The 24,082-nt window shown below is 39.2% G+C and overlaps 1 protein-coding gene across 4 annotated transcripts in view; it reads right to left on the reverse strand.

The window, feature by feature from the left end:
- Window positions 1-24,082, reverse strand: part of KIF16B (kinesin family member 16B) — a 385,946-nt gene that overhangs the window by 180,452 nt on the left and 181,412 nt on the right. For all 4 annotated transcript variants that reach the window (XM_036749261.1, XM_036749260.1, XM_036749262.1 and 1 more), the window contains exons 14-15: window positions 16,202-16,253; window positions 14,143-14,280 (exon numbers count right to left, since the gene is read on the reverse strand). In XM_036749261.1, coding sequence (XP_036605156.1) covers window positions 14,143-14,280; window positions 16,202-16,253 — 190 coding nt within the window. The remainder of the gene's footprint in view (window positions 1-14,142; window positions 14,281-16,201; window positions 16,254-24,082) is intronic.

Consider the following 24,082-nt stretch of genomic DNA (forward strand, 5'->3'; position numbering starts at 1 on the left):
GCCTTGAAAGGCAGAATTAGCCAAATGGAAAAGGAGGTCCAAAAGACCACTGAAGAAAATACTACCTTAAAAATTAGATTGGAGCAAGTGGAAACTAGTGACTTTATGAGAAATCAAGATATTATAAAACAGAACCAAAGGAATGAAAAAAGTGGAAGACAAAGTGAAATATCTCATTGGAAAAACCACTGACCTGGAAAATAGATCCAGGAGAGATAATTTAAAAATTGTTGAACTACCTGAAAGCCATGATCAAAAAAGAGCCTAGATATCATCTTTCAAGAAATTATCAAGGAGAACTGCCCTGATATTCTAGAGCCAGAGAATAAAATAGAAATTGAAAGAATCCACCGATCACCTCCTCAAAAAGATCCCCAAAAAAGGACTCTTAGGAACACTGTTGCCAAATTCCAGAGCTCCCAGATCAATGAGAAAATATTGCAAGCAGCCAGAAGGAAAAAAATTGAATACTGTGGAAACATAATCAAGATAACACAAGATCTAGCAGCTTCTACATTAAGGGATCAAAGGGCTTTGAATATGATATTCCAGAGGTCAATGGAGCTAGGAATAAAACCAAGAATCACCTACCCAGCAAAAATGAGTATCATGCTCCAAGGCAAAATATGGATTTTCAATAAAATAGAGGACTTTCAAGCTTTCTCAATGAAAAGACCAGAGCTGAATAGAAAATTTGACTTTCAAACACAAGAATCAAGAGAAGCATGAAAAGGTAAACAGGAAAGAGCAATCATAAGGGACTTACTAAAGTTGAACTGTTTTGTTTACATTCCTACATGGAAAGATGATGTGTGTAATTCACGAGACCTTTCTCAGTATTAGGGTAGTTGAAGGGAATATACATGTATATATAGACAGAGGGCACAGGTTGAGATGAATATGAAGGGATGATATCTAAAAAAATAAAATCAAATTAAGGGATGAGAGGGGAATATATTGAGAGAGGGAGGAAGGGAGAGATAGAATGGGGTAAATTATCTCACATAAAAGTGGCAAGAAAAAGCAGTTCTGTTGGAAGGGAAGAGGGGGGCAGGTGAGGGGGAATGAGTGAATCTTGCTCTCATAGGATTTGAACTCAAGAGTGATTAACATACACAATTGGGTATCTTACCCCACAGGAAAGAAGGAGGAAGGGAATTTAAAAAAAGGGGGGGATGATAGAAGGAAGGGCAGATGGGGGAGGAGGTAATCAAAAGGAAACACTTTTGAAAAGGGACAGGGTCAAGGGAGAAAATTGAACAAAGGGGGATAGGATAGGAAGGAGCGAATCACAACATGAGTATTGTAGAGGGGTTTTCCATAATGATACACATGTGGCCTATGTTGAATTGCCTGTCTTCTTAGGGAGGGTGGGTGGGGAGGAAAGAGGGGAGAGAACTTGGAACTCAAAATTTTAAAAGCAGATGTTCAAAAAAAAAGTTTTTGCATGCAACTAGGAAATAAGATATATAGGCAATGGGGCATAGAAATCTATCTTGCCCTACAAGAAAGTAAGGGAAAAGGGGATGGGGGGCGGAGTGGGGTAACAGAAGGGCAGATTGACTGGGGAACAGCACAATCAGAATATATGCCATCTTGAAGTGGGAGGGAGGGTAGAAATGGGGAGAAAATTTGTAATTCAAACTCTTGTGAAAATCAATGCTGAAAACCAAAAATATTAAATGAATAAAAAGAGCCAGGTGGAAAAAAAAAAGATAGCAATAAAAATCTAATTTTTAAATAATCCTCTCTTTTCATGGGAAGCTTAGGGTCAGTAAAAAATAAACAAACAAAAAACTTTTTAAGTTTCCAAAAAGCAGTCCTACCTATTCTCCTACTGTTCAGCTGTGGGTCTAACCCATGTCCATCTGTACTTTCTATCCTAGATATATACATATGATGGCCAAATTCTATTAGAAGCAAAATTTGGGCTATAGACAGATATATTTCATCAACTTGGTCTTTCTTCTGTGAATAGTATACCCATATTGCCTTAAGTCATTTACTACAGATAACTTGCAGCTCTGTAATAGGCATGACGCAGTCAGCATGAGAACCATCACCTCCCTTCAGAGATCACAGGGAATCCTTCTCTGACCTTGGCTCTGCATTAGATCTCAACTATCACAGTGAAGTATCCTTTGGTGAAAATACATGTTTGTTTTATGTTTTAGCTGATATTTATTATTAAAATGACACCAAAAGGAGTTATTTCTGTTATATATTCCAAGAAATTTCTAGAGATTCTGATGTACTGATGGTAAGACATCTTACTGTAATAGGGTTTGTAAGGTAAGGTATGTTCTAAAAACTCAAATGCTTTTTCATGATCAAATAAAAACCCTTTAAAGCATCTTGCTCCTTTTGGCAAGGAAGTCAGAGCTTGCTGACTAAGGTACTTTCTGGCCTCTTCCCTTCTTCTTGTTGCTGCAATTAATTTACATTAGTTAAACTTCAAGATAAAATTATTACCATTAGTATCCATGTAATTTGTTATGCATTTCTCATATTTTATTTTTAATCATTTGTTTACATAGTTTAATATTAAGTTTTTTTAACTGTATGCATTATATTTTTTCATTATACTTTCTTCCTTTTTTTTTTAACTAAATCTGATAACAATGCTGACAAATTGATGATATGAAACAGTTGGCTGTCTCTTGGAAAACTTCCACCTCTATAACAAGTCATATCCTATCTGTCAAAAGTATAATTTGCTGCTCCAGTGCCTACCAATTCATTTTTTGAAGAAAGTGTTCATGATAGAGGAATGCGAGCTTCCTATGTAATCCCTAAGTCTTTGGCTTCCCTCATTCCTTTTTCCTGACCTATGCTGCTAATTGTGTTGGGTTTAAGAAAAAATGATCTGTAGAGTAACAGCAATATCATATGATGATCAACTGAATGACTTAGCTACTCTCAGCAATACAATGATATAAAACAATACAGAAGGACCCACGATGAAAAACTATCCACCTCCACAGAAACAAATAATAGAGTCTGAATTCAGAGCTAAACATAATTTTTTGCTTTATTTTTCTTTTGTATAATCAAAATGCCTGCCTTCTTAAGGAGGGGAGAGAGAATTTGGAACTCAAAAAATTACAAATGTAAAAAAACTGTTTTTACATGTAATTGAGAAAAAAAAACATTCAGTAAAAAAAAAAAAACAACAACACAGTACACCAACTATATTCTCTTCTTCTCCAAGGAGTTCATAGGAACCATTCTTCCATTATTTTCTTTTGGTTTTATTCATAACAAAACAATCAAGATTCATGCATCTACCCTGGCAATATATTTACTTGCTGGTCATAGAACAAGGATCTCAAATGTAGAGTTCAATACAGTTAGCACCCTCTGGCTACTTTTCCACCACTCTGCCAGTCTAAAGAAACAGAAGGGGGTAAAAAAAAATGATGGAGGGCCATTGGAAATTTCTCTTTTATCCCATCAGTTTCCATGGAAAGTTGGTGGGCTACTAGTAATAAGCCTTTTCATAGGGCGGTGTTTGGAAAAAAGACTTGGTCATTTACCAGAGCCATAGTCTAAGCCTTTCCAAAATGGTAAAAACCTGCCCAAGCTTATCTTTCAATAACAGGATTAAAAAAAAAAAAGTCCTGACAAACTAGAATACTGGCCTGAAATTAATAAGATGAAATGTGATAGAGATAACAGTCATGTTGTACATTTGGATTCAAAGAATCATTTTGCCGAATACAAGAAGGAGTCAGGGTTAGACAGCAAATTAAGAGTTCAAAGAGAGTCAACAATGTGATATGGTGGCCAAGAAAGGTAAAGCAATCTTTGGTTGTATTAGGAGCAGCAGAGTAGACAGGACTATCAAAGTGAAATTCCTATGATACTTGTCCTGGGCCAGACCATGACAATGTTCTAGTCTGTTTTGAGGCCATTTTTTAGAAAGAATGTTGCTATCTTATAGAGTTCCCAAAAGGGCAACCAGGATGGTGAGGTTGCTCAAGTTCATTCCACTCGAGGAGTTTGAAAGATATGAGGATATTTAGCCTGGAGAAAAATTAGAGGTGTGGGGTTGGGGGGAGGGGTGGCAGGATTCAAGGTTAGAAGGAGATCACAAGAGGTTTCGTGGGAGATTTCAGTGGATGAAGATGGGACAAGAGGTTCCATGTAGGCAGGAGGTAAAAGCATGAGAGCTGTCTTCAGGCAATTAAAGGGGGGTGGGGTGGGGTGGGGGAGAGAGAGAGAGAGAGAGAGAGAGAGAGAGAGAGAGAGAGAGAGGGAGGGAGGGAGGATTACTCTGTTTGGTCCCAAAGATCAGTACTAGTAGCAAAGAAGTAAATCAGTCACACAGTGCTATAAAATTAGAGGTTTGGCACCAAAAGCCCAGAGACAATGAATCAATGTCCATGTGCAGAAAGGGCATAGAACAGCAAGGGGGATCACTGTGTTATCTCCAATTCAAACTTTAAAATGTAATAGCATGAATTATAAACAGAAATGAAAATACTCAAGACAATGAAGTTAACAAACCCAACTGCTCCATGTTTTTACTCCCCTTTCCCAAAACCAGGGCATTTTTCTCAATGAAAATAACATCAATCACTTTTCCTTAGCATTTCATTCTTGATTTTCTTCCAGAACGGCACCAGGCATAGAGAACTGATCTTAGAGTAGAGAAGGCCTGGGTTCAAGTCCTGCCTCTGACACATCTGGTCACATGTGACTAGTGTGTGACCAACTCCTCTCAGTAGCTCAGTCAAAGCTGTAAGCCTGAGCTACAGATCAGATGCCAATCTGCAAGGATGGAAAATATCCTCACCAGGAGCATCATACCAAAGAAATCACAGGTTTAAACTCTTTCCTCATTCTCTGCCCCTGAAATAGAAATACATAAATATAGATACATACACAGATAATCCAAATCTATCAAAAATCTACATGCGCATTCTTTTGTGTTCTATCACCAAAGTTTTCCAGCTGCCATATCAATAATGTAGCCAAGGCACAGTCTGTTCTGAAGATTCATTATGAACCTTATGACACTATTTAAATGGGAGGTACCCTTCAATGTACCCCCTATAATCTACCAAACAAAACACAAACTCCTTTGCCTGGCATTTGAGTTCCACAATCCCACTCCTTCTTATACTTCAGGCTCCTTCCAAACTGTGTTAATTATTCCCCAAATGTCCTGCCTTCATCTGTATCTGTGCATCTGTCCCCACCTAACTACAAGGGCCACTTATTTCATTTTCATCCACTGAAATCCTCCCAGGATTGAGAGTCATCTGACCCATGACACCTCTTCTCATTTCCCTCCTCCCTTGAGTTCAATTCAACAAGCAACTATGTTCAGAGAATTATGCTTTGACACTGAGGAGGAAAAGCCAGATATGAAAGAGTCTGCCCTCAAGAAACTTAGTACATGTACACACTTAAATAACTGTAAGGTGATTTGAGGGAAAGCTCAGTGATACATGTGAGAGAAGGCAGGGGGACAGGTCATCAAGAAAGCCTTCAAGGAAAAGATGGCACATGAGTTGAGCCTTAAAAGTGGCTAAGGATACTGAAAGATGAAACTCTACTTTGTATGTGCTACTCTGCCTGGTTTCAACTCTACCATGTCAAAATAGGCTCATCACTTCTAAACTTACCACCAAGCTGCTAACTAAAGCTTTGATTAATACCACTTCCCTCAGCCTCCTCTCCACTCTTACTGGAGAGCAGAGTGCCAAGCTCCTTACAATGCCTTGCTTTATGGGGGGCAGAAAGTGGACTCTCAGCTCACCCTCTTTGCATCTGCTGCCCATCCTGGTGTCAACTCCACAGAACAAAATACCCCGGCACTGGGTAATCCCTAGTTTAGTGTCCCCTTCACCTACCCTACTCCCATTTTCCTGCCTTCTTTTTATGCACCATTTCCCCCATTAGACTGTAAGCTCCTTGAGGGTAAGGACTATTTTTCTTTTTATTAACTGTATCCCAAGTGATTGCTTAGCACAGCACCCAGCACATAGTAAATGTTTATTGGATTGTATTGGAAAGGTGGAGATAAGGAAGAAGTATATTCTGAGCAATGTAGGTGCAATGCAAAGAAGAAGGAGAGAAGTGGGTCTTAACTAGCAGCTGCGTTTGGTTGAAATTCATAGTGCCTGAGGTTTAGTAATATAAAATGAGGCAGGACAGGTGGCTGGATGAGGACTGTGGAGTGCCTTAAGGGGTTAGGAGTGTGTATTTGATCCTGGAGGCAACATAAAGTCCCTCCAGTATATCTGTTTGAATATCCAACCATTATACATTTAAAGTTATGGGAACATCAGACTAGCCTTTCCTAATTTGTATTTGACTAAGAGGCATCATCGGTTCACTTAGCTAGTTGTTATTAATAATCAAATCACATATCTTAACCTTTAATTTTCTTATGTGGTAAAAGGGGCCCTAGGATTATTGCTCAAAAGAAGATAAAACAGTGAGTTGTGCCAATCTGTTTGACCTCCTTTATATACTGAATTATTTTAAGATGGTATTATAGTCATTGTGTATATAATGAATCCTCCTTACCAGAATGTAAGGGTAGAAGTTGTGTTGTTTTTCATCTTTGTAGGCCTAGGATTGATTGCAATGCCTTGCACACATAGTAGGTACATAAATGTGTGTTGAAATGAAATGGATTAAATTAAAGGAAGAACTCACTCTAATCCTTTAATTCTATGGTTTTTGACACCCATATAGCCTGGAGGGCTGCAATGCCTAAGTAAAATTTAAAAAAAAAATCTTAATCACATTGCTACTTGATTATATCATGTATTGCCTTGGGAAATAACACAATGTAGGATCTCATTGCCTTTAGACTTGTTAAGGACAATTAGACCCTACACTCTAGCATCCTAATACCTTCTGACACAGCATTTTACCTCTATTTCATTAGCAGTGGTACTGAGAAGTCTGTGGCACAGAAGAATGCCAGAGGTGTTCTAAACCATCAGAATTGAAAATCATGCCATCACAGGAGTAAAACAATTAATAGCACCCTTCAGGGAAAGAACATCCTGACAATTAACCTTGAATACCAATTACTGCAACCACTTTCCTTGGATAAGCCATACAGTGACTTTAATCATTAATATTAAGCAAAAGTTTTTAGTTCCAATCATCTTTAACCTGACAACGAATGTTTTAATAGACTTGCGTTGTCCATATGAAAGTTCAAGTGAGGGCAAAGGTCAATGGATAAAAATAATTTGTACTCTGTAAGCAAAGAGAAAACTGAAGGACGGGAACTTTGTTCTTGCTAAGCCCAAACAGACATTTATAATAACTTAGGGGTTCAGGTAGCTGAACTCAAAGGGACCTGAGATTACATCAATCTGGTATTTCCTCCAAAAAATCACACAATTACACATTGAAAGGGTTTTTGGCAGGTATCTCACAGAACTCATATGTGAGAGGAATCCCCACTACAACGCACCAACACAAGTGGTTATCCAGCCTCTTCTTGAGAAACTCCAAAGACAGGGAACTCACAATCCTTTAAGCCAATTCATTCCACTTTGGACCACTACAATTGTTAGAAAGTTTCTCCAGACCTCAAACCTAAATTGAGCTCTCTGCAACATTTGCCCTTTATTCCTTATCCTGTCTTATAGAACCAGATAGCACATCTAATACCTCTCTCACATAACAGGCCTCCAAATACATGAAGACAGCAATCATGTCTCTGGAGTCTTCTCTTCTCTAAATTAACAATGCCCAGTTCTTTCAACTGATCCTCGGATGAGATGTCTTCGAGGCCCTTCGCAATGCTGGCTATCTGCCTCTGGATATTCTCTAGCTTAACACTGAACTTCTGCAATATGGTGTCCAGATAGGGATAGGAACTGCACCTAGGATCTCATTGGTGGAGGAAACTCCCTCTATCAGTGGAGTTGGGAACCTTCTCCACCATTTATAATCTTAGCAATTTTAGTCTAATTATAAGCTAAACACTACCTAGAACACAGAAGTTAAGTGACTTGTCCAGGGTCAATCAGTCAGTATTAACTGTAGGCAGAATTTGATCCCAGGTCTTGTAAACTTCAAGGCCAGCTCTCTATCCACTAGGACATACTGTCCAAGGCACAATATAAATCTCTTGATGAAACAGTAGGACTATGACCTCCCCATTTCTGCAAGTGATATCTCCCTTAATGAAGCTAAAGATCTAATTACCTTTTTTGGTTGCCACTTTACACTGCTGACCCATATTGAGCTTACCCTGAAATTTTTTTCACAACTATTTCACAACAATGTGCCCCCCACCTCATTTGTTTGTAGCCAAGAGAAGGATTTTACAACATAATGTGCAAATAGCAAAAATCTATGCCTTTCTATGCCAGGCAACTCTTAAGTTTGCTATGGGTTTTCTACCCAACATGCTAGAAGATTTCTCAACCTCTTCTGATTTCACAAGGATAGTACAGTCTCACATCTCCTGATTTCTCACCAGGCTAAACTCCTTTCAGACTTCTTTGGCTTCACCACCATGCTCCCAGTAAATTCATAATTGGGAAATTTCATCATCTTACAATGCAATATAAACAGCCTTGTTACTCATGCCTGATCAATACTATCTGTCCCTCTGATTGAAGTGAGGAGTCATAAATGCTTCCATTTAAGGTAAGGGACAACTTAGTGTATTGGGGATCCTTGAAGAGTTTGGTCTTTGTTTCCTTTGATTAATTTAGTGTCTTTGATTGAGTCTTACTAGGTGCTAAGCCCCAGGCCCAAACCCCTATCTATTAGGTGCTAAGCCTATGTGGATGTGAATTGGTAACTAAGGTGGGGCTCCAGGTGGGGCCAATGAAGGGAGATGTTAACACTACAGCCAATCATAGGAGCTCAAGTTTTGGTCACTCAGATGATGGTTGATGACATCTGAAACTGTATAAAAAGGGAGAACAAAGTTATTTGCTTAAGGCTCTCATTCCTGGAGGTGAGGGACTCTGGGAAGCCGCTCTAAGGGCCTTCCCGCTGAACTCAGATGTTGATGGTTTTCTTGGTAACTATGAATTGTATTTGGTCTGTTTGTAGTTTGTTTGTATTTGCTCTGAAGTTCAGGGTGCTGGCTTTTTCCCCTGAACTAAGTGAATGATATTTGTATGCTGGATTAAATTGAGATTGCTAACGCCTTAATGTTGCTTTCCTTAGTAAAGCAGATCAAAAGAACCTAGGCTTGCAGCGTTCCGTGAGCTGCTTGTTGTTGGTTTTACACCCCCACAGCAGCTGCTAGCCAGATTGTTGAAACAAACTTGGCAATACCCATTTCAGAATTCTTTCATTTATGCAACATGCCTTGGTTTTCAGATACCTCTCGTTCCCCTACCCCTTTCAGTTTTCTTTTGTGTATTGTCTTCCTTCATTAGATTGAGGGCAGGGACTGTCTTTCTTTTTTATATTTGTATCCCCTACTATGTGTCTGGCACATAGTAGGTGTTTAACAAATGTCTACTGACTATTGACTGACTAGTAGGTTACACGAACCAGTCACTGGTTATCCCTCATTACTGACACATAACTAGCTCATCATACTTCCCCTAATGATGTAATTTACTCTCCTTCAAAACTGTATATTTGTAATAAGCTACAGCCTGTTCACATATATCACATAGTAATCAAGCCACTCTCCACTGTCCTCTGTGTAATACTCATGTTTAAATTTTTGGAGACTGTAGTGTTCTATTACTCAGAGCCACAGAGCAACACTAGTAGAACTTTCATATTAAGAACATGGGCCTCTGTTTCTCAAAGAAGTTCAAAGCCATTAAAGCTTTGCAATTTCTTGAAAGCAACTAATGCCACTTTCTTCCATCTCTTTTGCTCTACCTAATCAAATTCTTTTTTATTTAAAAATATTTAATAAACTATACATACTGTGGAATATTGCACTCTGAATTTCTCAACCAACTACATGATGGAAAAGATGTGATTTAATGTGGAATGTTGATTATATGAATGGGTCAATTGCATTATTTCAATTTTATGTACTATCTTTTTCTCATTCTACCTTTGCATTAATTTTGATCTTTGTTCTAAAAAGACAGTGGTCTGATTATAGGTAAATAGCTAAATCAAGAATTATTACCTTCCTCCATTTGCTAAAATATATCATTTGGTAAAGGTATATCTTTATCTCTCTCTCTCTCTCTCTCTCTCGCTCTCTGTCTCTCTCTCTCTCTCTCTCTCTCTCTCTCTCCCTCTCTCTCTCTCTCTCTCCCTCTTTCTCTCTCTACCTCTCTCTCTCTCCCTATATATATATATATATATATATATGTATGTATAAATAAAATAGATAACTTTTTTTTCTCAAATAAAGTATTCACTGTATAGAAAGGCATCAGGCTTCAGTATAGTCTACAAGTCTTTAAACTCTCTCCTTCCTTATTCCTGATCCTTATTGCCAATATATTTCTTGACATCCTCCATTATTTTCAACTTTGCATTGAAGTTCCCAAGTATCACATACTTACATATTGATTTAATTTGTAGGATATAATTAAACTTGTCATAGAATTTCTCTACCTCTTCATCCCTGTAGAACACAAGCTACCCGAGTGCGATGAATGGTTTGCTTGTGTATTCAAATTCTCAACACCTTGCACAATTCCTGACATGTAGTAGGTACTTAATAAATATTTAGTAATTGATTTTTGGATTTTTTTTTTGAGAAGATGCTGGTGCATAAGCAACAATTATTATCATGGGGTTTTTTGGGTAAATAATATAAAAAATATTTGAGTTGACTAAATGTTTTATAAGATGACTGTTTCCTATTGCTTTTGGGTGCATAATAAAACCAATTCTGCCAAATCCTTGATTTGTCTCCCTAAGGAAAGGCTGTGATCTATTCCTTCCATTAAGCTACAACTTGCTTCTTTCTTTTCTTTTGATTTAAAGTGAAAATTTCAAGATTGGTACGGTTCCTCCAGCAGCATGTTCACTTACTGGTCAGTACATAAGGACTTCACATTTGGAGAAATGGCAGCTAAGTAATAGCCTACAGATAGTGCAATAACTGATTTATAGCACCCTCTGCTCATTTTTCTATCACTTGACCACTGTAATTGCAGGAGCATAAGGAGGCAACACAGGATTGAGGGCCACTTTGTATTATTTTTTATTTTTCTTTACTCCCCGAGTTGCTATGGTCAAAGGATTTGTCCTGATGCTGAGCCTTTCCATAACTGGGCTAGATTGGGTCCTCAGACTATCTATTTCTATTACCATACTTGAAATATTTCCAGTATGATATAATATGCCATAGCTTGGATTCTGCTGGAATAGCCTTTGAACACCAAGGATCACTTTTATAACACAGTGAGGTATCAGAGTAAGAATTTCTGAAGATGAGAAAGTAGGATAAAAGTTAAATCCTAAATCTGAGTGCAGGTAATTCTAATCTTGTAGGTGGAGTATAGTCTGTAGTACCTTTCATGACATTGGATTTGGGGAAATAAGAAAGTCAACGTGGTGTAGAGAAAAGAAAACTAGACACAGAGTCAGGAGAGATGGGACTTTGTTTGGGATTGGCCTGATGACAATCGCCTTTGAGTTCATGTTCAATATTGAAAGAAAATGAGGCACTCACAAGTCATTGAACACTTTAACAAAAAGGGAGTTTACTTGTCCTGATGTAGCATGGAAATGCAGCAAGGAGATGATGGCATTCTGAGAGAACCCCAGTCCTAGCACGAATGTGAATCTCACTGACGACACTTAAGAGCTATGTGACCATTGCCAGTCACCTATCCTCTCTGAACCTCATTTTCCTTATCTGTAAATTGAGGATAATAATACATAAGACCTACCTCCCAGGGTTGGTTTTAGTGTCAAATGATATGACATGTAAAGCAATTGGTTATATAAATGTCAGTTATTCCACAGCAATAATGTTAGCCATGGTGGTTAATATCTCATATTAGGTCACAGAACCCCACAGATTCCAAACCATAAACGAAACAGCAAGAAAAGTATCCCAGAGCTTCCTGGAGTCCTTCTGAGTCAAAGAAAAGCTCTCAATGGGGAGAAAGAGAGTGTGAAGATGAAAACCCTGAAGGTAAAGAGCTCAAAGAATGGGGACTATGGTACAGGCAGCTCTGACAGCGAGCAAGGATCAGAAAGGCATACCTGAGGGCAAAGATGATCAGAATCTCCCACCCTCCCAGCCCCCAGGGGAGAGCTGAAAGGCTAAGAAAGAATCCAGTCCAAAGCCTTCACGTCATACACCAAGAAACAGACTCTGGAAGGAAAGGGACTTGTGGAAAGCTGCACAGTGAGGAGGAGGAGGAACAACTGCTCACAGTCATATGATGGGTTACAGTCTACAAAGCAGCTCCTACCCCCCTTATAGGTATGAAAACTGAGATTCAGAGAGATTCAGGAACTTGCCCATCGCCACACAGGCAGTATGGGATGAAGCTTGGCCTCAAAGGTGGTTTTCTTGACTCCAAGTCCAATGTACTTTCTACTATGTTGTATCACCTCTAGGAAAAGGGACAGAGTCAAGACTAGCACCCATGTCTTCTGAATCAAAGTCCAATGCTCTTTTAACTACACCACCACAAGTAATTATTTTCTCTGCTTTAGAAAATCTAAATACTTGAAGCCCAGGTCTTTGTATGTATGAATAAAATACTACTTTTTAAAAAAAAATACACATGCATGGTCACTTTGAATTCACTAATACAATAAGAGTTAACATTAAATTCAGTTATCATTTATTAGGTTACTACTGCATATAAAACACCATAGAAGACACTGGGAGTATAAAAATAAACACAGAGCAATAGCATCCTTTAAGGTTCTTACATTAAACAGGAAGTAAGACAAAATTACACAGAGAAGTAAATATAAGGAATTTCAGGAAGGAATAACAACTGGAGGAGGGGGTAAATCCCATAAATAGTGGAACTTGAGTTAAGTATTGAAGGAAGCTAGAGATTCCAGAGGTAGCTACAGAGAGATAACAGATCACAAGGGAATAGCCTATGAAAAGGTGGAACATGGAATGCCAATTTCCAGAAACATCAAGCAAGCCAGTTTTGCTAGAATATCAAGAATGTGAAGAGGAAATAACTCTGGAAGCCAGATTGGAGAAGGCTTTAAATGCTAAGTTTAAGGAGTTTGTAATTTGTCCTTGAGGCAATAATAAGGGGTCACTGAAGAGTTCCGAGCAGGAGTGATCTGGCCTGACCCAGATCTTGAGAATATTAATTTGACAGCTATGTAGAAAATGGATTGCAGGGAGGAAAGATTGAAAACAGGTAGACCAGTCAAGAGGTTATTGCAGCTATCAAGGTGAGAGGTGATGAGGGCCTGAATTGGCAGTGACCTGGTGACAGAAGACAAAAAGATGGATGTGAGAGACACTGTGCAGGCAAAATGAACAAAACTTTGGAATGGTTTTGATAAGGGCAGGTGAGAAGCTGAAAGAGAAGAGAAAGTAAAAAATGAGTCAGTGGTTTCAAACCTGAATGACTTGAAGACTGGTGATGCTCTCAACAGAAATAGAAAAAAAAAACAGAGATGGGGTGCAAAGGGAAAAGGGTGAAGATGAGTTCTGTTCTGGTCATTTGTTGTTTGGTTGCTTCAGTCACGCTCAATTCTTCATGACATCATTGGGGTTTTCTTGGTAAAGGTACTAGAGTGGTTTGTTGCTTCCTTCTCCAGGTAATTTTACACATGAGGAAATGGAGACAATCAGGGTTAAGTGACTTGCCCAAGATCACACAGTCAGTAAACAACTGAGGCCAGATTTTAAGTCAGAAAGATGATTCTCCCTGATTCCAGGCACAGCAATCTATCCACTGTGCCACCCAGCTGCCCATGGACATGCTGAGTATTAAATAGCAGGAGGAAATCCTAACTCAAGGAAGCTCAAGAGAAACACACAATGATTAAAAAAAAAAAAAAGCCTTTCTATTATATTCCTGCAAAACCAGTTAACAAATTTAGGATAAAATTTCATTGTCTAATTACATTCTTATCCACAGATAGCATGTGATACAATAATAAACATTGCTGCTTATTACTGAATAAGAACAAACACATTTATTATTGTATTTTTTACAACACAATACAATAATAAAACATTACAAGGTACTAGGGAAAAGGTCCTCAGCCAAATACCTTGATTCAGGTGTGTAGCTTCTAAGATCTGAATCCCATTCACGGAGCACTGAGATCCATTGAGTGGTATCAAAGTCACTGTTCCATTGACATTTTCAAAGACACAGTGCTCACTTTCCAAATCTAGGCCATGAAGAACTGTATTGTGAAATAAATCAACAAATAATGAGGAAGATGCTCTCTTTTATACCAGCTCTTCTCTTTTGTCCCTCCTGTATGGATTCACAATACTTTCTTTGATCTTACAAATCCCTTTGAATTCTACAAATGTGTTCTATAAAATGGAAGCTGGGAGTATGGTACAAAATGCAGGGGACTTGGAGGCATGAGAGCCAGATGCAAATCCTAACTTCGACCCTAACTAGTTACGTTACTCTGGGTCCATCCCTTCACCTCTCTAGGCTTTAGTTTCATAATCTGCACAAAATGGGAATAGATTAAAGATTAATCTCTAAGATGCCACTCAGATTAATGATTCTAGACTATAAAAAATTTTAAATATAGGACATTCAAAGTCATATATTACAAGTACCTAGGAATTTTGTAACACACCTCAGAACATAAAAGATGGCCGCAGATTATTGTATAAAGTAAGTGTGGGAGTTACTGACATAGGAAAATAATCTTTTCAAAAATGATTATTTTTAATTTTCTGAGCTAAAACAGTCTATAATTGATTTTTTTCTCTACCATACCTTTTGTCATTTTGATGATATTTCATTGACATAGGAAGTGATAGGAAAGCTTATAAATTAACTACTAAGGAGGCGGCAAGAGGATAGCAATGCAGGCAAATGAGTGACCCCTTTCTATATCTTGGAAGCAGTATCCCAGGTGTAGGTAGCTCAGGCTTATGCTTAGGATGTCCAAGGAATGATACAGCACCATTCCAAAGAACCCCAAGGAAAGTAGACTGAAAACACATTCAAAGGTCACAGTCTGCAGCATTTGGGAAAGAACTCTCTTCTGGGAGCATTATCCAGAAAAGATGAGAATGCTAGGGTTCTATTCTGGAGGAGTGAACTAGGCAAAAAAATGCCTGCTGATTAGCCCTATGATATAATAAACCTGGTCACTTCATCTATCAAAAATCAAATGGGTTTACATCATTTTTGTGTGAGTTACGATTTTTTAAGATCCTCCAATAAAGCCTTCCTTTGATATTTGATTGGGATGTGGCTCTGAACCAAAGTTCTATAACTCTACCAATGGAACACCAGTTCAGTCTTGACATTCTGTTCTAGAAAAGCTCTGAGGATAGGCCTGGCAATGGATAGTTTCCGTTGTCCAAGATCATCCAAGTCAAGTCTAACAACGTTCTTCACCTGAGGGTGTGATCTGCATTGCTATAGGCAAAGCACAGATTTTTTTTTTTTTCTGGGGGCGGGGGAGAAGAGGGATCACTGAGGTATGAATGATCACTCTAGGAACTGGCGTTCACATCATCTCTATCTTTACTCTCAAAACGTCATTATTCAGTTTCTCCAGAACTGTACATAAAAAGTTGCAAACTATCAGTATGAGGCAACTAGGAGGCACTTGGCCTGAAGCCAAGAAGACCAGAGTTCAGACCCCGCATCACTCACTTAGCTATGTGACCTTGACCTCTATTTGCCTCAGTTTCTCCAAATATAAAATGGTGATGATAACAGGATCTACCTCCCAGTGCTGTGTAAGACACTTAGCAGTGCTGGCACATAGTAGGTGCTATGTAAATCCCAGCTATCATTACTGCTGTTATTGCTGCTACTGTTGTTCTCACTGCAGCATCTTCTTGAGTCCCTTCAAACTGAAGTGTCAAACACGCAGAAAATCTGCCCCCACGTGTGTGTTGCAGGGAATAAGTGCAAGCTTACACATTTATTTTGAATTAGAATTGTTCTCCATGCTACAGTTTTAAGGCAGCTTTCAAAATAACAAAAATGTAAAAAATAATTTAAAAAGCAGGTTATTTACTTAAACCAAGTCCAATTCAGACCGATCAACAGAAGCTCATTCATTGCTTACATATTAAGTAATATAGCCAAAAGGAAAGAAAGATGTGCCATAGATTTCTTACCAATATCTTGCTCTGTTGAAGCATCTTCTCTGCCAACATAAGTTTGACCCTCCTGGAAAGAAAACACATATTCTTATCAGGAAAAAGAATACTTAGTTTTTTTGGTTTTTTAATATCATCTTTTGTCTAAGGCCAATGACTACTATCAACCTTGAGTGATATATATGGGCACAAATGTTACTGCCAGAAGGAACCCAGAAAGTTATATAAAAAATTACAGTCTTAACAAGTAAATAATATCTACAATAGGCAAAGGTGAGGTTTTGGTCACTCTTTTCAATGAAATTAATTAAATTAATTAAAAATTAAGAAAAGAGAAATTTTGAGGCAAGAAGAGAGAATATGAGAATGAGATCTGGATTTCTGGTCAATGGCTTACAATATAGGCAATATAGACTCTTGGCCAAGAAGGGAGCACATCTAACGATGGCTGATAAGAATGCTCTTATCTGGAATTTTGTAAATCTAATCAGGACGGGTTTGGGGAGCACTGGAAAACTTCCCACTTATGTCCAACAAGCTAGAAACCATATAAAATAGCTGCAATGCAAGAAAGCTATCAGTTAAAACACCCAGAGGTTAGCATTAGACAAATTACAAGAAAGGATTCAAATTTTTATACACAAATGGGGGAAGAACAATTGAAAAACAAAGTGAACTACAGATCTTAATGTGAGAAGTCAAATTTTCCCTCACAGGTCTCACTGAGCTGTGGTCAGATGAGGTCCAGGATTGGAATACAACTTGGGAAGGGCATAACTTATTCAAGAGAAAGATGACAGACCAAAAAAGGGCAAGGAAGACAATAATCACAACCATAATAGCAAGCATTTATACAGCACCTTGAGGTGTACAGAGCACTCTATAAATATTATCTAAATTTATCCTAACAACAGCCCTGGGAGGCAGGTGCTATTATTCCCATTTTACAGATGGGGAAACTAAGGGAGGCAGAAATTAAGTGACTTGCCCAGGATCACAAAGGTAGTAAGTATCTGAGGCTGGATTTGAACTCAGGTCTTCCTGACTCCAGGCCCAGCAGTTTATTCACTGTGCCACATCGTAAAAACATCCTGGAACAAGAGGAGGGAAGCATGGTGGACAGTGTTTGGGTGAAGATCAACAGAAAGAGAAATAAAAGCAATCTTTCATTTAGAGTATACTACTAACCCCCTTAATGAGGAGGCGGGGCAGAGACAGAGAAGTTTGGGAAATAGCACAAGCTTAATACAGAGGTAATAAATCCAATGGAGGGATAGATACATAGAAAACTGGGATAAGGAACTAGTAAATAAATCCCAAGAAAAAGATAGAGCTTTAAAATGTATATCCAATCAGAATGGGATTGCATGCCCCTTCACACCTGGAGTCCCTTTATTTGTTTTCCAAGTGAACTATTGATTCTAAGTGAAATATTGAAAAATACTGATTTTACACATGTGGGTCACATTCAGGCTTTGTACAGGTGGTCTCAAAGCACTAAACTCCTCCTCTACTGTTACCCTGAAATGAAAGTATACCTTTAGGTGGAAGGTCTGGCACACCTGTTCTTCTCTGCTCCAGCTCTGCTGTGACCAGTCAGTGAAAGAATTGTCTATCTTGCCCATTCATCTGATGCCCTCTTCCAATACTTAAACTCAGCCACCCAGTTCTTTTTGGTACCAAAGACACCCAGACATGCAGGATAGAAAAGCAGGCAGAGGCAGATAGTCAGGAGAGAGTCCTCTTCTAAAATTCTAATGGAATAGGAATGAGCCAAGGTACTGTCCTCATTTCATACTTTCCTCTTCACCTCCACTACTTAGAGTCCTTAACTCGCTTCCAATGCTCAGCTTGGGGAGAGCTCTTTCCACAGTCCCTCACCACTAACTGTTCTGTCCCCACCTCCCAGAGTTACTTTGTATTGACTTTGCATCTATTCTGTCTTCTTAACTTCTGTCCATGTGGTATGTTACCATTCCTCCTCTGCCCTCCAATGTAATCTCCTAGACCAGGCGCTACTTTGTATTTTTGTCTCTTCAACCTTGTGTATAGCAGGCACTTAATAAATGCTTGCTGAACTGAACAGTGCCTGGGGAAACTACAATCATCTGGACATCTGAAAAGAGTTTTGCATTTTTTCCCCTCAACAAAAGCAGGGTGGCTAATACTTTCTTGATTTGCCTTAGTAATAACTTTATCCTTCGAAAGGAGGAGAAACCGATGAAGGAAGTACTCTGAATCTGATTCCCACTGCCTTCTGAGGGGAAAATGATGGGGACCTTGGCACAAACCACCAGTTTCAATTTAGAATTTGTGATTAAGTTGGAAACGAAAAGTAGTGAAAGCAGGAGCGGTCTGGCCAAAGGGCCTAAGTCTTAAGATATCAAAATGAAACCCAGGAATCAACTCAGATTTTTTTTAAATGTCAGAAGAAAAAAGCAGAGAAAGACTTGTTGTTCTGTCATTTTCAGTCATGTCCAACTCTTGTTGACTTTATTTGGTGTTTTCTTGGCAAAGATACTGGAGTGCTTTGCCGTTTCCTTCTCCAGCTCATTTTACAGATGAGGAAACTGAGGCAAACAGGGTTAAGTGACTTTCCCAGGGTCACACAGATAGGAAGTATCTGAGTTCAGATCTGAACTCAGAAAGTTGAGTCTTCCTGACTCCAAGCCCTGCCCTCTATCCTCTGGGGAAGGCAACTCAGAATAAATACAAAAGCCTATTGTAGTTTTATAAGAATTGCTTTGGGAATGCTAAGGTTCTGAATGGGTTAAGACAAGCAAAAAAAAAAAAACCCAAATAAATAAAAACAAGATAACTTCTTTTAGTCATATAGAAGAAAACGAATTAAAAGAAAACATAGGATTTCCTGACCAATCAAGCAATCTACATTTGTCCAGAACCACCTATGTGCATAGCAGAAGGTGAATATGATAACTGATAGCAGAGAGGAGGATCAGCTGATCCCCTCGTTTTGCTTTGTCTGACAAGGAGAAGGCAGTTTTGAATAGAATGAAGAGAACAAAAATGGCTCTTGAGGGTGTTGATACCCAAGATAAGTGAAGAAATGAGAAGAAAATGCCTGCCCTCTAACAAGTTAAAGTTTCACAGATGAACTACATACTTAGATACTGAAAAGAGCTGTCAAGTGAGATTATTGATCCCTACCCCCACCCCTCACACACACAACTCCCAGCCAGCAAAATGATGCCTGAAGAATCATAAAGAACTAGAAAGGGTACCCAGAGGATTGAGTAAGAAGAGATGATGTAATGATTTTCAAAAAAAAGGAAGAGAATGGAGTCTAAAAACTATAGCTTTACTTTGATGCATATCAACATTGTAGAATGTATTATTAAAGAGATAGTGAACGCTAAAACAAAGCAATAATAATATCAAGTTAAGATCATAACAGACAAGTTTTATTTCATATTTTGATATGCTTATAAGCCTGGTTAATGAGGGGAATACTATAAATATAGTTTGCCTGGGTATTAGCATAACATTTTAGCAGTCTCCAAATGATATATTTTTCTAAATGGATAGGAGGAGAGGTGCAGGCTAGATCACATATAATTAGTGGATTCAGAACTGGCTGAATAGATGGACCTAAAGAAAATTCATTCAAGATTAAATAGCAGCTTGGACAAAGTTCTTTGGGGACTGCCTCAGGGATCTATGCTTGTCCCTATGTTGTTAAATATTGTCATCAATAACTTGGATTAAGCTAGAGATGGCATCCTTAAAATGTGATTCAATAAATAATCATTAAGTATCAATCAAGATCAAGGCACTGTGAGGTGATTTGAAACAAAAACAAAAATAAAAGATCTTACTCTCAAAGAACTTACTTTCTACTGAGACATAACAAATACAGGAATCAATAAAGAGGAATTTCAAGAGGAAAGTGCTGGCAGCTGTGCTGCCCTCTAAATGGAGATGGGGATTCTGAGAGACCAAGGTAAGAGAAGGGCCTGCTTTATGGGGGCCATTTGTGTAAAGGCACAGGGTCAGGAAGGAGGAAGCAGGAAAAACTTATTAGACCAGTTTAACTCAAACAAAGAATTAATGGAGGGAAATAATACAAAAGAAACCCAGAACTATAGGTGAGAACCAGTTTGTGGCTAAGAGCCAGGGTACCTTTCTGTCTGGATTTTATCCTTAGAAGTAAAAGGTAACCACTAAAGATTCTTGAGAAAGGGATGACAATGCCATGTTTGTTTTAGGAATAACAATCTGGCACCTAGATGAAGGACAAATTGTAGAAAGAAGACTACTAGAGGTAATTCTGATCATCCAGGTAAAGACACTGAGGACAAGGAGCTCTATGAGCAGAGAGAAGATGGGTGCAAAAGAGGCTGTGGAGTTACAACTGACAAAACCTGACAGCTTACTAGATGACACCAAGCTGGGAGGGATAATTACCACCTTGAATAACATTCAGAACTCAAAGAGATCCTGATGGCCAAGATCTAGTGTTCTTGGGTAGAGTCTAATCAGATAGAATTTAATACAATCCCTAGGAATTTTACACATGAAAGGTTTTACACTGGAGTTCAACTGCACAAGTACAAGATGGGGAAGGTTTGGTGTTTCAACAATCTGGCTAGCAGCTGCTGTGGGAGTGAAAAACCAACAACAACCAGTTCACAGAATGCTGCAAGCCCAGGTTCTTTTGATCTGCTTTACCAAGGAAAGCAACGTTAAGCGGTTGACGATCTTATTTTAATCTAGCATACAAATACTTAGCTCAGGGGAAAAAGCCAGCACCCTGAACTTCAGAGCAAATACAAACAAATTGCAAACAGCGAGAGAGAGACCAAATACAATTCATAGTTACCAACATCTGAGTTCAGCCAGGGAGCTCATAACAACCGCTGGCCCAGGGTCACTTGTGTTACTACTGCTGTGGGTCAGAGCTCCAAAAAAAAAAAAAGCGAACCCCTGGTTTTATATCTTTTTCAAGGTCAAGGGTGAGTCACACATGTGACTCACCACATGACCTAAAATCGTCACAAAAAATGCGACTTAAACCCATGTGGTCTAAAAGTCTCTGATGTCACAAACATGTCACTCAAACTCATGTAAACTAGGCTTTCCCTTGAGGCAAGAAGGTCGTCAAGGACTCCTAATTTAATCAAGGAAATAAAGGCCAAAATCTTCAAGGGCACTTGGTTGAACTAAGTGCTAAGAGCCCGTTTTGATTGCCAATACACTTGGCCAGGCAGAAGTGCTGCTGAAAAGGATCTGAAGACTTTATACTTAACGAGTCCCCAGTGAGATGGCCAGCAGAAAGCTACAGCCATCTGAAGCTATATTAAGAGGCATCAAATCCAGACAGACGGTAGAATCCCACTGTACTTGTGAAGAGGTCTAAGCAAAATGATTATGGTAGGGAACCATAGGTTTCTAGGGGTGCTCGAGACCCCAAAATACCTACACACCAGGTCCTGCTGAAAGAATTCAACTCAAGCCTTCTCAGCCAAGGGAAAAAGACAAAGTTTATTAAAGATTCACCATAATGGGTTGTCTTAAGAAATCCCACCCTTTGTGATACCTGTTTTCACAAGCGGGGCAGATTCAACCTACTGAGCTAGATTGAATCTGAGTGCCTTCATGGAGGCAAGATGGAGATTATATACACAAAGATTGTAGGAGGGATTGAGGAGTGGTCTGGGGTGACTAGAGGAGGGGATTAGGGAGGGTCTTGAGGAAGAGTCTGAGGAGGACGAGATGAGGTCAGACACCAGGAACCAAGAGAATGGGATTAAGGGTAGGAAGTAGCTGAAGGCATGGATACTGATAGTATCAAGGGTAGGAAGTAGCTGGACAACAAAGCCAAGGCTAGGTAGAGATTTGGGCCTAATGACAATGTAAGGCTTATGGCCTCAGGGGAAGGCCAGATCTAGTTGGAAGATTCAAAGAGAGTTCAAGGGGGCTCCCAGAGACTGCATTCCAGATTCGAGGGGGTTCCCAGAGACTGTGCCCTCATCATTTGGACATGATCAGCTGTGGACATCCCACTTTCAGAAGGCAACTGATGAGCTGGAAGAAAAAGAGAAGGGCAACCAGGATGGTGATGGGCCTTGAATTCTTGCCATATGAAGCTGGCTGTAGAAACTGTGGATACTTAGCTTAAGAAAAAGAAGCCTTAGAAAGGAATATCAGAGATGTCTGCAAATATTTGAAGGTTGGCCCTAAAGGGCAGGACTAGAAGTAGAGATTATATGTCACAGAGACCTGGGACCTTTACCTCTGGACCCCATGGAGGCACAGGGATTACTCGAAGGGGCCATGTGTACAAGCAAAATCTGCGCAGTGAAATCAATCAATCACCAAGCATGCATTAAGGGCTTACTATATGAAAGTTACTGTTTCAAGTGCAGGGGAAATGAAGGACAAGAAAAAGTATTTCCTGCCCTTAAGGATCTTATGTTCTAATGGGGGGGGGGGAGGGCGAGAACACACACACACACACACACACACACACACATTTATATTTATATATGTGCATATAAGATACATAAAGTGAGGGCACCACCATATTTTCAAGTCACTCAGGTCTGTAACATTGGAATCATTCCCAACTCTCCCTTGTTTTTCATCACCAGACACAATATCCATCCACTCAGCTGCTAAGTCCTGACAATTCTACCTCCATAGTATATTCGCTATCTGCCCCTTCTTCCTATTCACACGGCCTCTACCTGAGTTTAGACCTTTCGTCTCTTACCTTGACTACAGCAATTGTCTCCTAATTGGTGTCCTTACCTGACAAAATGACATTATTAAATCACAAATTAGAGGAAATACATCTTGTGGGGGGGGAGTGATAAAATCTATTCCATTTGGCCTATTTTACAGATAAAGAAACTGAGGCCTAGCATGGCTAAGTCACTTGTCCAAGACTACAGGAATGGTGAGTGTTCAAAGTGGGATTTGGACTAAGTCCTCTGACCTCAGTACCAATGTTCTTTCTACTATACCATGCAGACTGCCATTGTCATTCCACTACTCAAAAATCATCATTGTTCCCCAGTACCTCTAAAGTGAAATACAAACTCCTCACCTGGCAATTAAAGCCCTCAACAACCTGGCTTCCCCTCCCTTTCTAGTTTCATTTCCTGCTTTCTCTGCTCTAGTCACACTGGTCTGTTTGCTGTTCTCCCCTCCTGCCTCCTGGCCTCTGCACTAATGGTCCCCCATGTCTCCAATGCATTTCCTCCTCACCTCCACTTCTTAGAATCCCAAGCTTCCTTCAAAGCAAAGCAAAGACCAGGTGACACCTTCTATATATGGCAATTATTCCTGGTCCCCCAATTATTAGGGTTTCCCCTCTCTCATTTTGAATACATTTTGTACTTACTTACACGTTATATTCCTCCAGCAGAATGGGGAAAGGATAGGTTTCATTCTTGCATATCTAGCACCTAGTAAAATATTTTATGAATAGCCAGTTCTTAAGGTCCTTTGACTTGAGTTTGCACTAGAAATTACAAAGCAAGTTTAGGCTTGAAGTTAAGTCAAAGCTTCATAGCAACTAGAGATATCCAAAAGCGGAATGAGTTGCCTCACGAGGTGGGAGGTAGTCTCACCTAAGGTCTTCAAGCAAAGGTTGGCTAACTGTTTCTCAAATATATTGTAGAAGGGATTTTTGGACTAAATGGATACTGGGGTCTCTTCCAATTCTGAAATTCATGTATTCAGAGCTTCTTGAAGTATAGTCTGCAGGCAATCTCTGTACATCATCAGTATTTATAACATGGTAGTATCCATGTGTTGGGGTCTGTGCAAAGCTGTGTACTTCAATATTTTAATGGATCTATGAACTTATCAATATGGGGATGCCACACCTCATATATATCTTTTCATTCTACATGATCTGTGTACATGTTATTT

The sequence above is a fragment of the Trichosurus vulpecula genome, chromosome 3, assembly GCF_011100635.1.
Source record: "Trichosurus vulpecula isolate mTriVul1 chromosome 3, mTriVul1.pri, whole genome shotgun sequence".
NCBI classification, from domain to species: domain Eukaryota; kingdom Metazoa; phylum Chordata; class Mammalia; order Diprotodontia; family Phalangeridae; genus Trichosurus; species Trichosurus vulpecula.